The 18,141-nt window shown below is 41.6% G+C and overlaps 2 protein-coding genes across 2 annotated transcripts; one reads left to right on the forward strand and one right to left on the reverse strand.

Moving 5' to 3' along the window:
• Positions 1-6,619: 6,619 nt before the first annotated feature.
• PCOAH_00010490 (Uncharacterized protein) lies at positions 6,620-12,036 on the reverse strand (the record flags this gene model as incomplete). The annotated part of the gene is made up of 2 exons (XM_020057858.1): positions 6,620-6,689; positions 6,866-12,036. 2 exons carry the CDS (start codon positions 12,034-12,036, stop codon positions 6,620-6,622), a joined length of 5,241 nt encoding a protein of 1,746 aa, XP_019913474.1.
• Positions 12,037-15,060: 3,024 nt separating this feature from the next.
• PCOAH_00010500 (Uncharacterized protein) lies at positions 15,061-18,081 on the forward strand (the record flags this gene model as incomplete). The annotated part of the gene is made up of 1 exon (XM_020057859.1): positions 15,061-18,081. One exon carries the CDS (start codon positions 15,061-15,063, stop codon positions 18,079-18,081), a length of 3,021 nt encoding a protein of 1,006 aa, XP_019913598.1.
• Positions 18,082-18,141: the final 60 nt, after the last annotated feature.

Here is an 18,141-nt window from a genome sequence, read left to right on the forward strand (position 1 = left end):
CGGAATCCACTATATTCCCCCCGACTACATATGTGTACACATAATTCACAGTCCAATGTGAACTGTTCCTATTCTGGGAAATGTAGGAATACAGTGCACTGTGTCATTAGTCCCTTCCTATAATGGCTTCCCGCATTGTGTATAATTAAGATGAAAGATGAATAGTACCTTCCTTAGTTATATTAGTATTAATGACAGTGGAACTTATTTCTAAGAATGTGCCCCCTTTCTAAGTGAAGTACATTTAGAAATATGAACACATACAGCTTAAGTAAGTGAGCCCTTGTGTGTCATATATAGATTGTACATAACTATAGAAACCATAGTAGTATTGAACGTTTTTCTGTGCTACTCCTCGCCTGGGGCGACACCCTGAGGGGGGTCCATTTTCTATCCAGTACTTCACACAGAGAAGAGGGCGGAACGGAGGGTCTAAAGGAGGAAGGAAAGGACGGTCTAAGGAATAAAAAGGAAGGAAGGAATAAGAAGGAATGAAGGAAAGAAGGAATAAGAAGGAAAGAAGGAATAAGAAGGAAAGAAGGAATAAGAAGGAAAGAAGGAATAAGAAGGAAAGAAGGAATAAAAGGAAAGAAGGAAAGAAAGAGGATCTAAGGAGGAGGAAGGAAAGGAAGGTTCTTAAGAAGGAATGAGATTTAAGGGGGAGGAAGGAAGGAGTGTCTAAGGAAGGAAAGGAGAGGTCTAAGGAGGAGGAAAGGATGGGTCTACGAAAGGAGGGTCGTTAGGGGTGATAGGTGGAAGGGAAGGCTGTTAGGGGTGGTAGGTGGAAGGAAGGTTGTTAAGGTGGTGGTAGGTGGAGGGAAGGTTGTTAGGTTGGTAGGTGGTAGGTGGGTTGTTAGGTGGTAGGTGGGTTGTTAGGTGGGTGGTAGGTGGGTTGTTAGGTGGGTGGTAGGTGGGTTGTTAGGTGGGTGGTAGGTGGGTTGTTAGGTGGGTGGTAGGTGGGTTGTTAGGTGGGTGGTAGGTGGGTTGTTAGGTGGGTGGTAGGTGGGTTGTTAGGTGGGTGGTAGGTGGGTTGTTAGGTGGGTGGTAAGTGGGTTGTTAGGTGGTAAGTGGGTTGTTAGGTGGTAAGTGGGTTGTTAGCAGTGGTTGGTGGTAGGGTGTAAGGAAGGTTGTTTTTGTTAGGTGGTTGGTGGAAGGAAGGCGAAGATTGTTAGGAGTGGTTGGAGTGAGGAAGGATGGTCTAAGGAAAGGGGGTCTAAGGAAGGAAGGCGGGTCTAAGAAAGGAAGGTACTTCCTAAGGGAAGCAAGGTTGTTAGAGGTGAAAGGAAGGGGTGGAAAGGAGGGATTACAAGGAAGGATGTCTAAGGAAGGAAAGGTTAAAGGGTTGGATTCTGCATTTAGGGTAAAGGAAGATTAAAAAGGAAACAGGGGGTATAAGGGAGGGAAGGAGATCTAAAGGAAGTCTACATATGTGCGATGTCGTTTTTATTTTAGTTCAGTTAAAAAAGCGGTCTTTCCCTATACATACATTCCACTCTGTGTTCACTCCACATGGGGCAACATACTTTGGTAACACGTGCAAAATCGACATCACTGTGGTTATATTTGTATAATTAGAAGGCACTGTACCATGAAATGAAGGTTCTATGGTCGCCCTACTAGGGAATAAACTCGAAATATTTTATATATAAGGAATGTATAGAGAGAAGTGTAGAAAAATGTGTAATAAATGAATATTTACTAGCACAACATGAAGTAAGTTAACAAGGGAAAAGTATGTAGAAAGGGACGTTGTTCCTGAACACATGTAGGAACGGGGCGGGGGAGGGTTTTACACAATGAGTGTGTTGAACTTATTTCTCTTATACAAATTATTCCTTCAGTAGGTCCTTTTTCTATATTCCCATCTATAATAGTGTAGGGCGCCATAAGCAATGTATGCATGAATAAGAATATTTGATCAGTTTGGGTATGTACACTCCATAGAAACTGAAATCATAATATATACAGAAAACCACTCATTCCATTCCTTCCATTCTATATAAATTCCTCACATAATCCTAATATTCCATATATTTCATACAGAATAAAGGGGGAAAGTGTATTCACATACGCACAAAACGTTGTAAACTATATACTTCTTCCTTTCATTTATGGATTTGTGAATATCATGATATAATAAATACCTGTAAAAGGGATTATAATAATGATGGTAATGATATATATATAAGCATTAGTGGGCTTAGAGTTCCTTTATGTGTACAATATTAGCTTATATTAATGGTTATATATATATATCATTACCATCATTATTATTATTCCTACAAGTACTTTATTATTATACCATGATGTGGTTACCAGTCCAATAAATGTAGAAGGAAGGAAGAGGAGGAAGGAATGTAATGTGCACATAGTTCCACAACGTTCTCTGTATATATGAACTGTGCTATAACTGAGCATGTTAACAATTTTTAATAACGCACCCTTTTAGTAACAATAAAAATTAATCAATAGTATATACGTTGAAATTCCTGCTGAAAGTAATGTTACACTCCTATACACGCAACAAAACTAAAATAAAGTAAATAGTAATAATAATACTCAAGCAGGGGGGTAGGGGAGGGGAAGACTGTCACCCACAACCTAATAATAGAATAATAATAAAGTAAATGAATGAGAAAGTACATGGAGAGCTCATTAGTGCCCTTCTTTATTTATTGTACGGCATTTTAGCACATTTATTCTTACCTTCGTATTGTTCGTACATGTGATGATTTAATGTACACGTGGGTAATGTATAATCGCTGCTTAAGAAATTAAGCAATGTGTATTATTAAGAAGGGAGTAAATTTTAATATGCATACGTGCACAGTTGTAATAGAATGGAAAGAATTTCTATACCTACACCTATCCTAAGTTCATATGAATACTTTTAATATAAATTTACTATATACCAAAAAAGTTGCACATGAACATCATAGAACAAGCAGGCACAATGTTTGCATACCCGTTTTACATAAATGTAGGAGCAATTTTAATATAACTCCATTATCCACATAAGAAAGTTGCATATGTGAACAATGAGTGTAAGGAAGAATGAAAAGAATACTAAGCGCACATCCCCGCCTTCAGAATGGGGTGGTGGTAGCAAGTGGGATGGAATATATATATATGTATATATGTATATGTGCACATTGGAATGTATGTGCACCCTTCTCCAATTATATATTTATAGAAGGATCCCTTAAAGTGTTTACCTTCCAAGACCGATTTCTATGATGTATTCGAATCGCCCCCTGAGGACGCATGTAGTTCTAATAGGGGCCTAACCCAAAGTAAGGGGGAAGAGTTGGGGACTAAATTAAAAGAAAGGTTGTTTGAAAAACTTGATATTCTGAAGAATGTAATCACGAGGGCTTACTGTAAAGCATGCAAGATGAAGGAGGAGCATTCGTCAACCCATGATGTTAATACACCCTGTCGCTTCTTTTATCATTGGTTGGAAAAACAAGTCCTCCAGTGGGCACCTGGGTATCCTGTATTGGGAGTCCTAAGTACAATTTACGAGACGCTGCAAGGTATTAATCCCCAACATAAATGTGAAATAAATTACAAAGATGTTGACAGTACCGATGAAATTTTCAAGAGTAGAAAAACTGTATTCAATTATTCCTACGATTATAGTACGGTACAAGAGAAGTTACAGGGAGGTAAAGTCGATTGTATGCAAGAATGGCCAGATTACCATGAGGAAGTTACTGAAGCATGTAATAAAATGGAACAATATTGCTCACCAGGTGGGGAAAGTTTTGGTGATGACTATTGTAAGTGGTTCATGGCGAATGGTGAGCAGTACTGTAAACCAGACAAACTAGCACAATTAACATGCACCCGGACATCGAGGGAACCTTCTTCAGATGTTATAACGCAACGGGCTGATGCTGTGGATAGGGAAGACTCCCAGAATCTTGCTCTTCGTGCTCCTGCTCTTGCTCACCCTCTTGCCGGTGCGGAGGTAAGGATGTAAAGGGGAAGTAGTGAGACAGTTTTTTTCTACTCATAATGGGTGAATTAATATGTTCGTGTGTTTGTGTACATATAATATTTTCATCCATGCCATACCGTGGCATGTAATAAATTGGGAGGTTAGAATAAATAAGGAAACATATATATATTTTTTACTAATTATACATGTAGGATGGTCTCCAGGGGAAGTTACCTTCATATTTACACCACTATAAATGGTTCAATGGGGAGGCGCGGCAGTGTACTCATATTACAAGTGGAAATGCAGAGGAGGGTGTTGAACGTAATTTAAAGAGGGACCTGGGGGAGTACGGCGGAGGCGAGCAATGCGCCAGTAGAATTGTAGGAACCTGGTGTTCCGCAGTTAACAGAAGTTGGAGTACTCTAACTAAGGATGATGAATGGTGCCATTTTTTATATTTTTGGATAGGACAGAAATTATTAGATATTTCAGTGAAGACGGATTCATTGCCGAGTGTTATGGATAAAGTTTATACGCAATTATGGGAGCTGCATAAGGATGGTAAGTGCAGTAATGTATACCGAGGTAGTAATATTATGAACAGCCTTTTCAACGAAGCAAAAGTAGTATATGAATACTATTACAACTATCCAACTCTGGAAGGTCAATTAAAGCCCCATGGAAATTCCTGCGACCTAGAATATAACCAGTATCTGGGTACAATTAAAACAGCATGTGCCTCTGTGAGTGCATATTGCCAACATAAGAGTAAAGCTGAGAATGATCCATATTGTACCTGGTTTCAAGAGAAGAAAGGTGAGGGATATTGTACTGGGGATAAGCTGAAAAAATTGCAATGCAGTACGGGACCTGCACCGAGGGATAAAGCAATCGAAAATCACCATATTGCCAATCCAGAGAGTAGACTACCACAGGACACCATGCTTGTATCAAATCGAGCCCCCACCACAGACTCATCCACCGTAAACATCCCAGCCATATCTTCCGTCTTCTCTGTTGTAGGTGGAATTGCACTAGGTGCCACCCTATTATATAAAGTAATAATAGTAACAATTATAATCACAACTAAAAAAAATTGTGTGCACGTACATAATATAAAAGATGAGTATTATTTCCTATGAGTAATAAATATAGAATAAATTGTGCTGTGTGTGCAATACTTCTTCTCCCATTTCCTTTATTTTATTCTTTCCTTTTCTTCCATTCCTCTCTTCCAGTATAATCTCCTACCTTATTGGTTTCGTAATAACACCTTTGGAAGCAACAATAAAAAAAGAAAAAAAAGAACAATTGGACGGAACTTTGATGCTTCCACAGAAGATACTTTCACTGAATATTCCACAGATAATTCAACAATACATGACTCCACAACAGCGGATGATTCCACCACAGTACGTTCTACCGCATACACAAGACCGTCTACAAGGCAGTCCACAGGAAGAAGAAATAATAACACACGGGGTCGAGGGATGGTAGGTTATCAGAACATGTAAACGTAACACCAAGGAGGGAGGGGAATGTACTTCCTTAAAAGGACATAAATGACCGCGCATAAATCATACACTGTATGGAAAGGAGCAAAATGTCATTTCCTTCTTTTCCAATTCTTTTTCTTACCTTTTTTTTTTACTTCTCTGCATTGCATGGAAGTGTCCATGTTCATGTGTAATTAAAGTCAGAAATTTTTTTTTCACTTTATTCTGACTTCCTCGCAACTTTTTTTATTGAACATCTAAAATGTTCATTTACTTTTTTCTTACAGCGTTTTTATCTTTGTAATTTTTTTTTCTTTCGTTTAAATATTTTTTTGAGAAGGGTAAGCATTTTTCTTTTTTTTTTTTTTTTTTTTTTTTTTTTTTTTTTTACAAGCCGTCGAAGTTGTGTGCCTCCTATTATGGCGACTTCCCCCCTCTGTGATGGTCGTCCTATCAGATGATGTGTCTCTCCTGTCTTCAAATCTGTGTGTGGGGAAACCCTTCCCTGTGTTTTTCCCCTCCTCCGATACATTTCCGCGGAAGCTTTCCTTTCTACTTTCGACTCTGTGCAAGGAAAAAAAAAAAACAGATCGATCTGTAAGTGAACCCTTCGACATTGTGCGGATGTGTCAATTCGCGTTGTCAGTGGATGATTTTTTTTTTTTTTTTTTTTGTAACATTTTAAAATTGGCACCTACGTTATGATTTTTTCTGCACTTACGCAGGGGTCATAAAATTGTATGCCAACATAAATATGTATGAATGGATGTGTTTTTTTTTAACATTTTCTTGCACATATGTGCGAGTCCAATCCCCCCTCTCCATGGCCCCTTTTCACCACGCCCTACGTCTAAATCACAAAAATCACAAGCGCTTGTTTATATTGTTTACAAACATGTTCCTACACCCCGCCTTTGGGTCGTGTAGAACATGAGGTTTTAAAAAACAAAAAAAAAGTTAATGCGTTTTTGCATCATTTTATCATTTATTTTCTTCCTTCACAACGGTTGAGAAACACACAGGAGTTACACACAAACATGTTGGCACAGAAGCGACCACATTATGCAAATTGGGCGACGCAAAATGGGTCGAAACTGGCGTAGACACACCGCCCCTAAAATTACGTGCTTACATACTAGCACAAACGGGGCGCAGAACATAACATCGCGGGGTCATCTCAAATATCGATGGGCAAATTGTTCTTTAGTCTCTTCTTGCGCTCGTCCATCAGCCACTGCACGAAGGTCCTGCATGGAAGAAAGGCGTAAAAGGGGGGAACATTGCGCAGTGTACAAAGTGAACAATACGGAAGACGTACGCTCACAAGGTGGACTTCCACGAAGCGGTAGGAGTGACCCTCCCCGAGGAGATCACACACCCCAGCACTAGTAGCATTCAACGATACCGCATCTTTTGGGCTTACTTCTTCTTTTGGCTTCCCTTGTGTTCCTTCTGCACGTTCGTTTTTTTCAGTTTCTCATTGTCTATAACGAAGTTAAGAGCAACGTCTAGAGGAATATAATTTTCCCTATTGTTCAGTATGTTAATTTTTGGAATTCCGTTATCCGATGAAGATAGAGAACGCTTCAGATGGTTTTCATCGTTTTCACTTTCGTCACTTCCGCTCGATTTATTTGGCAATTTATTCTGTTGATCTTTCTCTAAACTATTCGAATGACGGTTGTTGTGCCTGTTTTTATCTCCCCATTCGTTTACCTTTCTTTCTTTTTCCACATCCGTTTCTCTCAAATTGGATTTTTTTATTTCCGTCGAATGTTCTTCCCCTGGGCTGCTGTTCTTCTGCATGGTGGGGTTACCTCCCCCCATGTTATTACCATTGGTGCAGCTTGCTTTGTTTCGCGTCTGTTTCTTTTTGGCTAGATGAGCATTCTCCTCTTCAGGTAGGTCATTCTGCAGGGTGACTTCGTCCACGCTGGTTTTGTTTTCCTCATCCACTTCAGTTTCGCCATCTGATTCAATCGCTCCCTCTGCTTCAGTCTCTCCATCTGGTTCTTCCTCCTCGTCTGCTTCGCCAACATCATCTGCATCATCCGGTTCCACCTCTTCACGCGGTTCCCCCGCGCGCGCCCTATTCTGGCGCTTTATCAGCAGCAACTTGTTCAGAATATTCTCGCTGTCGTTTTGTTTGTACGCACTGGAGTTCGGTAGGACGCGTGAGCAGTCGGGGGATTTCCTACCCCCACAGTTGACTCTCCTTTTGATTAAAGACGAATCGCTGAAGCTACTTCCGTTCTTGCCTCCACCATTCGTTTGTGTATTCCCTTGTGCGCATTTCCTTCTAGGGCTCCCTTCGCTGTCAGTCAATATAACCTTCGGCTTCAACAGATTGGGATTTCTTCCCATCTCCTCTTCCTCATCCGACGGACCGGGAGAATGGTGCGGGGTTTCCTTTTTCTCCAACACAGATCTGTTAACCTCATTCAAATAATTATAGTCGAAGTCGTCAAACTTTATTCTGCTGAGTGATATTAACTCATTGTCAAAACTGTTCGAAAGGGAATCGGCAACTGAAGGGTGTGCCTTCGCATTGAGGAAAAAATGATCTGAGCAATCCTGCAGGTAAAAATTGTCCCCCACGTCGTGGTAGTGGCTTTTCATTTTGTTGTTCCATGTTTCTTCGTAAAGATTTCTGTACATGTATTTGTAATAGCTTCCATCGCTGGAGTAATCTTCAAAGATGTTCTTCTTCTGTTCAACCTTTCCCGGTTTTGTCTCATCTTTCTGCTTATCCTGTTGTGCCTCCTTCGCCTTTGCTGCATCCCCGTGTCGACCTTCACGTGCGCCATTCTCCGCTTCGTCCACATGGATGTCTTCCTTATGGTGGTTTTCCCCCATGTTGACGTTATCTGCCTGCCTGTTTGAACCTTCCTCCATTACCTTCCTCTCGTTCATCTCCCTGCGAATTCTAATTTTCTCCTCAAAGTCTTTCCTAATCTTTAACTCGTACAACTTCCTCTTCACGTTTATTTCATGCCTCATTCTGTTCTCCTCATCTATTTTCATTTTTTCCTTATTAAAGTGTTCCTTAATCATGTCTAAATTTTCTTTTATCCTTTCATTCGAGTTGGTTCTCTTCCCCTCTGGACGCAACTTGGAGTAGTTCTTGTCAGTAGAAAGATTTTCCTTCACTCGTTTAATCACATTTTCATATTTTTTTTTTATTTCCTCTAGGCTGTCTATATTCGATACGTGCAGATCATTCGGAATATTTTCAACGATGTTCTTTTTGTGCATATCTGTTTGGGAATTCGTCGAATGGAAGAGTGGATTCTTCGCTTTGGACTTTACTCCTAAGTTGACTTTTTCCTTCTTCTGAGGGTTCAATTTGCTCATCCTTTGCATGAACTCATCGCCTAACATTCCTTTCCACATGGGAGGTTTCTTCTTTGCCAGATCGGTTGGTAGAGCAAATTCACCACTGCGATTGTTCTCCCCCCTTAGGCTATTCACAGGTTGATTACTTTTTCCCTTTCCTTTTAACACTACACTTTTGTGAAGCAGTTCCTTTGGGTATCCGTTCACTTTATTGGCTCCTACGTATGGACTCCTACGTGGGGGTGATTTCCCCAAAAAATGACGATACTTTTTTAAAATGTGATCCTCACTGGGGTGTGTCCCTCCTTTATCCTGCTCATGGGTAGTGTCGTTTGTGTTGACCATACTGATATGTGAAGAATTTTCCTTCTCCTTCTTCTTGCCTCCTGTCGTGGTGAACACCTCAAATTGGGTTTCTCCCCTTTTCTGCACCTTGGTGGAGGAAAATTTCCAACCTTTTTCTACTTCCCCACTCTTTCCTCTATTTGTCTGGCGGGATGGACTACGGACATATTTGTTACGCAGGTCTCCACTGAGGAGATTTTTATCCTTGCCGCTTTTCAATCTCTCTATAATTGCCTGATGGGAAGGCTCCTCTGTGCAAGCCCTCTCCTCCTTTTCCCAATTTCGGCTGCGATTGCCGATGCTGTTTTCAGTACCTTCGCTACGAGTTGGTAAGCCATTACTCCTATACCCTGCTGTCCTATCGTTACTTAACGCATGGATGCGCGAGTTGGTGGTCATACCCTTTGCCTTTTCCGATTCTGCCCTTTTTTGGCTTCTTTGCTCTGCCTTTTTCCTAAGTGATTGATCCAAATGGGGTACCACTCCATTTCTTGATGGGAGATTTTCCCCCATATTCGTTTTTCCTTCAACCCATAAGTTACACAGTTTGTCCCTTTCTTGGCTTGACATCCTGGCGCCTTTTTCCTTCTCTTTCCCCAAAGCGTAAAGATCTTTTCCTCCATTCGAACCAATGGCATGTTTTCTTTTCAGGTCTAGATACTTCTCCCTCAAGTCATCCCATTTTTTACTCTGTTCTATGCTAAGCCCATTTCTGCTGTAATCCGAAATCGGTTCCACGTGGCAATTGTCTACCTTCTCTCCTTTTTCCAATTGGGGATCCTTTTCCCCTTTACTCAGGACAGAATATTTAATCTTATCGTAAAGAGAAAGATTCCTGTCTTTATTCTCCCCCGTCCATGGGGATGTCTTATCACGATCATGAATGTGTTGTTCACTGGGACGGTTCGCCTTAACCGTTTCGTATTTCCCCTGGTCCTTGAAGTTGCTTATGCTTTTTTCCTCACGTGGGTACTCATTTGTATCATCCTGGTGAAGGTACGAATTTTTCCTCTCGTCTGGTTCATGTTCTTCTTTTTTCCCTTGAAGTTTGGTCTCCCCAACTTCGAAAGTGTATCTTAACTTGGTCTCCCTCTTTGATGTCAGCTCTTTATTAGCAGTACCTCCTGACGCTTCTTTACCCCCCAGTGGGGAATTTTCCTCACCAATTTTATATTCACCAAATTTGTTCTCCACATTTGTCTTCTCCTCTGTCGCTTCCTTCCAACCTTTGAGGCTACCCTCTCCACCTTCACTACGCCCCGCTGCGTTACCTGCTTCGCCTAGGGGCTCACCCACATGGTGTGCTTCTTTCCTTCCTTCATTCTGCTTATCCTCCCCTTTCCCCTTCTGACTGGATACACCTTCCTCAAAATTGATCGTCTTCTCCATTTGTTTCACTTGCTCGAATCTTTCTCTGATCCTTTTCTCATCATCCGTGAATGCCGCCTGGTTAAACAGTTTATTAAAGTGGGAAAATTTGCCCGTGGAGATTACCTCGGTTGCGCCTTTAATTAGGTTGCCCTGAATACCGGCGGATTTGTCAAAATTTAAAGAGTTGCTTTTTTCCTCGCCTATGGGTGCGTGATAAATATTCGAGGTGGAATCATCATCACACAGGCGGGTGTTACCCCGAATTGTATCACCGCTGTCTTTACCCTTCTGAAGGTCCCTCCCCCCGTAGGAGAGACCCTCATGCGTGTCCAATGCGCTATACTGCTTTTCCCCTTCGGAGGAGTAATACACCTTGGGGAGATTAACACTGGACAAAAGGTTATCTGCCCCATTGGGTGCATGCAGTTTAATAGGAGGTTCTTCCTCTTCCATTACCTCCTTTTTTCTTTCGCTCAAAAGGGATGAAAGCTTTGAATTACTTTTGGCCCCCCCATGACCATGGCCGTCTTTATAACCCAAACTTATGCCGTAATTTTTCAAATTTATCAAATTTTCGGAGCTACCATAATAGTATTCCTTCTTTCGTTGTTCCAAAAGGAGGGGATACCTGCTCATATAACTTCGCTCGCCATTTTCACCACTTTTTGTTGGCTCGGAATTTTTTTTCGAGATGTTCTCTTTTAACCATTTCACACTCCCTTCACCTTCTGGACGTGCAGCAATATCCTCAGTTGAACTTTCTTTCATTTCTTTATGTCCCCTTTGAAGAGACCTTAACGTATCCCACTGGTGACTCTCATCATTGTGCTTATCACATACTTGGCTCTTCTTACCATCCCGGGGATTCTCCCCCCCCTGCAGATGAGTTGCCTCATCTGCGTCGACACAATGGTTATGATTACTCCCCCTCAAATTGTAGGTACCACCAAAATGGGAGATGCACCCATCTTCCTTTGAATTGACTCCGTCACAGTTAACTGAATCTTCACTGCTTGTTCTACCATGCAGTATTGTCATATTTTTCCTGTACTTATTTATAATTTCATTTATTTTTTTCCTCTTCAAATTTTGTTCACTGTGTTGACTCTTTTCATTCCGTCCGTCTATCCAATGGCGCTTCTTCCCATTCGACGGGGTAACTGTGTTGTCTTCCATCGTGGACTTCCCTAATGTGTCATCTTTGTAGCTTTTGTTTTTTTTTTTAAAGAAAATTTCCCCATTTGTAGCAGTTCCCTGTGTTGCTGTTAGATCATTCTCAGATTGCTCACCCTTGCGATCATTTTTGTCATACCCATTTTTCGCTTCCACCAATTTGGCACTTCCACTTTCAAAATGGAAGAACTTCGAATGGGGGTTATTCAAGGAGGTGTTACTTTGTCCCAATTTTGTTCTCTTTGCATGGTCGTCAAATGGGTGGTCTTTCTTTGCTCTCCAACTCTTTTCTTCCCCGATCCCTTGTTTCATCATATACCCGTATTCGTAGTCCACCGCTGTCTTTAGCGATCTGTAATTGGTCGTCATTTTGGTCGTGCGTTACGCATTACTGTTGTGCTTAATTGGAACAGCGGGGAGCGATGTATCTGCACCTGTGGGTGCTCCTGTTTACGCGTGTGCACGTCCGTTTAGTCCAATCAATGTGCGTGACCGTTGGCGTGCTTACCCGCGTCTGCTTGTGCTCTCCTGTTTAGCACGCACGCTTGGGTCACTGCATTTTGCTTATGCTCCTTCTGACGTCGGTTTGTTCCGCTTGGGGAAGTTGCACGTGAAATATTCTGGATTATCCTTTTACGTCTTTGCAACGTTACCCCGTTATACTTTTCGCGGAGTTATTCCCCCCACTGGGATGATCAAGGAATGGAAGACCTCAACCGATCGCACCTCTGCGCTGACGAGCGTTTCGATTCCGTCCTTACACCCGCAGAGTTTCCGCGTTGCTGGGGTCACTGTTAAAAAAAATACACGCCTTGGCGATTTTTACGCTATTTTACACTTTTTGCGCCCCTTACAACTTTGCGCTTCCTTTGTCCCTAAACAGGAACGTCAAGGCAAGGTGAGGCAACCTTGTCACAATTTTTACACAGCGCAAAAGTCAACAGTTGCGCAACTGGCAGGTGGAAAAATACAAACAACAAGAAAACAAAAAAAACAAAAAAACAAAACAATCTCACAAATGACAGACACTTTGGGTTAATTAAAAAGCTTATTAACGGTGGACACTTTTCAAATGTAACAATGTGCGATGGAAATAAAAATGGAAACGGAAACGGACTATTCCCCAGTTGGGCAATTCGTTTCGCTATCGTTTCATCATTTCGTTCTTTTTAATCCTTCCTTTTTTATTTTAATTTTATTTTAACTTTATTTTTTTTCCTGTTCTGAATGTCACTCTGCCCATTCGAGGCTTTACAACATTTCGCCCAAGGGGCTATGGCTATGCCTTCCTCGGGAGGGAACAAAAACACGAATGCCAACTCTGCACAGAGAGGATACGAGCGGAATGTGCGGTGGCATACTCATTACAATCGCCCCTTTCGCATTATCACGTTTGCGCTGCACATGTATGTTTAATTACATAAGCATAAGTGTACAATATTTATTGTGCTGTTTGGCTGTTTTGTCGCCTTACCATTTTGTCATTTTTTTTTTTTTTTTTTTTTTTGCGTCCCCTGTATGCAAATCGCAAGATTGGTTGGAAAAAAAAAATTTCCAAACAGACGCAAATGCTAACCTTCTGTGAAATGAAAAGAGCAACAAAGCAAATGTGTAACTGTTTCGTGCATTTTCCAAAATTTCTTTTCAGAAAATATTTTTAAAACACGAAATTGTACGCATTAGACAAAAACGAAACAGAAGAATGGCAGAAAAGGCGTTGCGCTTTTTTTTTGACCTGCGTCAACTTATTGTTCTTTGGTGATGGTTAAAATGAAAGGGGTAGCATAACACGTTAGCTGCTTGTGCTCTTTTGAAGGACGTTGCTCTGTCCTACTTTGCTTTACTATTTTATTTTGTTCTTTTCTTTATACCCCCCTCAAGTGTCACCCCTTTCCCATGGACGCCCATCCCGACAAATGTCTACATATGCAACGCTCCGTTGGAGACTGCCATTTTCTCTCAATTTTGTCATGTTGGACGGACGGAAATTTTCCTCCTTTGGTGACCTCCCTTGGGGGGATAACTGTGAAAAGATCTCACTCGTAAGGGTACGTATAAAAGTGAACATACACCAACGTTGGATATACGCCGACATAGACATACTCGAAAGTGCCCCCCTCAGCCGCAGGGGGAGGCACGACACCCTATACAAGTGTCGCCCAATTTTGCGGCAAAAAGAGAACACCTCGATCCGTTATATAGACTGAAAAAAAAAAAAGGCATACAAATTGATGCCATGTCAAAAGGTCATTTGGTCTTTCGCGTAAATAAAAATTCATACCGTTTTGTGGCAACCTTGAAAATTACGAAAGGGGGAGGAAATTTTCCATCGTTTTTTTCCCGTTGTTTCCACAACGACCATGTATTACCCCATATTCGACTTCATTCAGCTAATTCGTAAGCGCATGTTTGTGTTTACCCATGTGCCTATATGCACAAATTATTTTTTTCTATTTTTATATATGTTCATCTCGCCCGCGTCTCACGCATCATCCGTTGTCCGCTCAATTATGCACAAAAAATTTTGGAGATTTTTCCCCCTTCTTTGTGTCACTTTCCTGTGCATTCCCCGCCCCCCAAACGATGATACACATATAGTTAAATTATTTTATTTCACTTCATTCCATCCCAGTTGACCCCCTTTTAAAGAAACCAATACAGACGTTTGGAAAATCTCTCCAAGGAGAAAAAAGTTCCGTTGGGGGGACTCCACCACGCCTGTTGTGTGGTATGCATTTATTTATTTCCATTTTAACCTTTGCGAAATTTTTCTTTTAAAAAAGTTGTGCAGTTCTTTTTTTCCTTTGGTAAAAATTTGGAAAAATTATTTTTTTCTAGTTATGTCCCCCCCCTGGTGCATTGACAATTGTGGCGCCTTCTTTTCCCTCCACGGCGTGCCCCCAAATGGCCACGTCCGTTTTGATGGAACCTTGTGGTAGCCTTTTGGCAATTTTACGTTACTCTCTCAACTCTGCTTCGCGTACACCTGGCTGGTGCTTATCTGATGATGCTTCTCCCATTCCAGCGGCGCGCTTAGGCAAAATAGAAAATTTTCCCAACCGAGAGAAGCACAAACACTCGCATCACCCACCGTTGAGTACATTTTTTGCCCTGTTCTGATTTTAACCTCGCGAAGGGGCCCAACTTGTACGGCTTGCAGGAAAAAAAAAAAAAAAAAAAAAAAAAAAAAACTTGAGAATTAGCCCCAGCGGTTATTCTCTAGGGGCCAAAGCAACGGTGAAGAGGCCATCACGGCTGTGAAGTCACCACTCTGGTGAAGCAACAACAAATGCAGCACCATAATACCGTTTTTTTTAGCAGTAGTCAGTTTTCTTTTCCAAATAGGGCTATTTTTTCTGCCACCCCAAGCGAACAAAAAGGGGGACGATCACAATGCCGCCGAACGGGCTGGTAAACGCGCCGCTGGTCGAACTGCTGCAAAAATGGGAGGCCAAAAGGATAAACTTATGCAACGTATGTCTCTGCTTGCACCACCTGAAAAAAAATATACTCCTAAAATGGGGCGACCGAAGGGACTTTCTATTAAGTAGCATCAATGAGGAGACCATTACCAAAATAGTGGATCTACTGGACGTGAACCAAAACGGAACCGTTGCAGACAGCACAAAGGATAAGTACTTCTTCCTAACATTTGTAACGTTCGTCTTTAACACAGAAAATGAACTCCTAAGGAGGAACTGCCATATGGCCAAAGAGGTAGAAGAAAACTACTCCAATATGAACAATGAACATTCAGGAGGTGGAAAAAAAAACAAAGGCAAAAAAACTGATGAAGAATCACAAAAGGGTGCACTGCAAAAAACCATAGAGGATGATAAGAAGCACCTGTTGAACAAACAGTTGGGGAATGATCAAATGGAAAAGCCAAAGGACCAATCACATCACCCCAATAACGTGTTGGACCAGTTTGACGTACTCATAAAAAGGGCAATCGATCTGGAGGTAAACCACACACACGGGGAGGTGAACAAATTACTAAGTTGCAAAATTTACGTATTTTACGTTTTCTTAAAATTTATATTTACCCTTACAAAGGACTGCCCCCAAATTAGCAAGCACTATTTGAAGCGTGTGAGAAATATCCTACACAGCCTGATGAGCATACCGTTGGGATTCCTACAGCAGAGTGAATATCTTGTCCACCTTGCAAACGTCACACTCCTCCTGATTGTATATACAAATTTCCCTTCCGTGAAAGATTGCGAAAAGGAATTCTTAAACTTTTTAATTATGCAGCTAAACAGGAGGAAGTACTCCCTGCAAACGATTGAACTAATCCTAGTTACCTATTTGAACAAAAAAAAAAACATCATTTTGAATGACCAAATTTATCAACAGTTAAGGAGTCATTCCAATGATAATATCAATTTATTTTTAAAATGTGGGAAAAAAGAAAACCTGTTCTTTTTCTTCAACCTTTTGTACCTTTTTAATGGTTTGCTCCATGCCAAGGTAAGCAACTCGAACCAGAATGTTTACTTTGTGAAGCCTGTAGAATGCGTTAATATAAATGTAAGCATTAAGGAGATGCTGGACAATGTTCAGAAAGTGCTAAACTACTTGGGAACCATGTCAAGGGATTATTTGGCCAACAAAAAAGTGGACATATACCTCAACGAGGGGGGGGCATACGTCTATTCGAAGGATGAACCATCAGAGGAGGAATTCACCATTGAAGAGATTTTAAAAGGGAAGGATTCACATGAAATGTTCCAAGGGGGGTTCCCGAACGGGGAGAAAAATAAACAGCTACCCAACCTCTTTACCTACATAATTGACAACGTGTTTTCTTTTTTTCGGGGCCTCATAAAAGAACAAGACGCAGAATCGATAAGCATGAACCTAAACCATTTGGTGGATTTTTTAAAACTATTTTTCATTCAAAATAATGAATCTGATTTATTTTTAATAAATTTCGTTGGAACAAATTTTAGTACTTATTGTAAGGAACTGCTGGAGAAGTGCCCCTGCGCGTTGGACGAATTGGTCAGCCATATTATGTGCCTATTTAGGGTTGTAAGGATGCTTACCCAGAGTGCGGTTAACAGAGGAACAGCCGGAAAATTAATGAACATTCTGAGTAGAATAGGGGAAGTCGAAATGGGGGGAAGTTCCCCAAATGGGGCAAGTAACGAAAGCTGGAAGGGAGTGCTCCCCGAGGAAAGCATCATCCACAGACTGTACAACAACGCTGTCCACACGCTATACGTTTTCCTCAAAAATGTAGAAACCTACTCAAATGAACAGATTAAAGAGAAGATCCTTATCCAGTATGAACACTTCCTACTTTGCATCCTCGATAAGGAAGTGAATGCCAACTTTGATCTGATTTTTCGAAACAGCACTTCGCTCTACGTAACGTTAAAGGCTTTTTTCATTCTGATGAAGCTACACAAATTTGACTTTGAAAATATACATAACTTTTTTTTTAAGTTGATCAAACTGGAGATGGAACTCCCCACAGCCAGTCAACAAGGGGCCTCCCTTTTTTATAAAAATGGCCTACACAGTAATGCCGCTTTAGTGCAAAAAATCAAGACATTCATTTTAGCCAATTTGGATTTAATTTCGCACGCCACGGGGGAGACCAAAGTGGAAAAGCTGAAGCGCCTGGAAAGGTTGACAAAATCGAACGTCTTCGGACGGGCCGATATTTTGTCCCAGTTTGAACGCCCCATCAGGGGGAGCAATAATAAGGAGAAGATCCAAACAGACCTCGAAGGGAATCGACACCCTTTGCAGATGAACGACGAGGTGAGTAATACCCACAGCGGAACGAAAAAAAACAAAAGAACTCTCGAAAAGACGAAACTGCAAGGAGAAACCAACGAAACATGGGAGAACGCACACGCGGAAGATACGTCGTCCAGCTCCATCAGCACGGATGAACATTTTGAAGAGGAAAAGATGCAGCGCCGAAAAAAAGGCAACACCTTCGTCAGTCAAACGGGACAATATAAGATTAAAAAAAAAAAAAAAAAAAAAATTAAGCATGAGGAAGAGGAGGAGGACGCTTCCAGTGTGCAGCCTGAGAAGGCGAACTCAAGTTCAAAAAAGGCGGGGCGTTCGGAATGGGTCGACGTGGATAAGGAGGACGACGACGCTGCGAGCGACACGGCAAACATGGCCAACAACAGTGACAATGGCGACTCCCTCCAGGATCACGCCGCTGAGGAAGCAAGCAAAAAAAACAAAAAAACGCCACAAAAAACGCTACAAAGCGGGCAGCAGGATGAGCAGCAGGACGAGCCGCTCGAAGCGAATCGAAGCAGCCACGCGGAGGGCGCCCCCGGAAATTTAAAAGAGCTAGCAGATAACGTAAAAATGGTGTCGTCGTCCGATGCCATGAATTCCCTGCAGTACATGAAGCAGTCCATCCTAAATGACTTATAAAAAAGGGTGCCACTTGGGTGCAGCGTGCAGGCAGTTCTACGTGCTGCGGGGCTGTACACG

Source organism: Plasmodium coatneyi, chromosome 5 (assembly GCF_001680005.1).
Source record: "Plasmodium coatneyi strain Hackeri chromosome 5, complete sequence".
In the NCBI taxonomy this organism is placed as follows: Eukaryota; Apicomplexa; class Aconoidasida; order Haemosporida; family Plasmodiidae; genus Plasmodium; species Plasmodium coatneyi.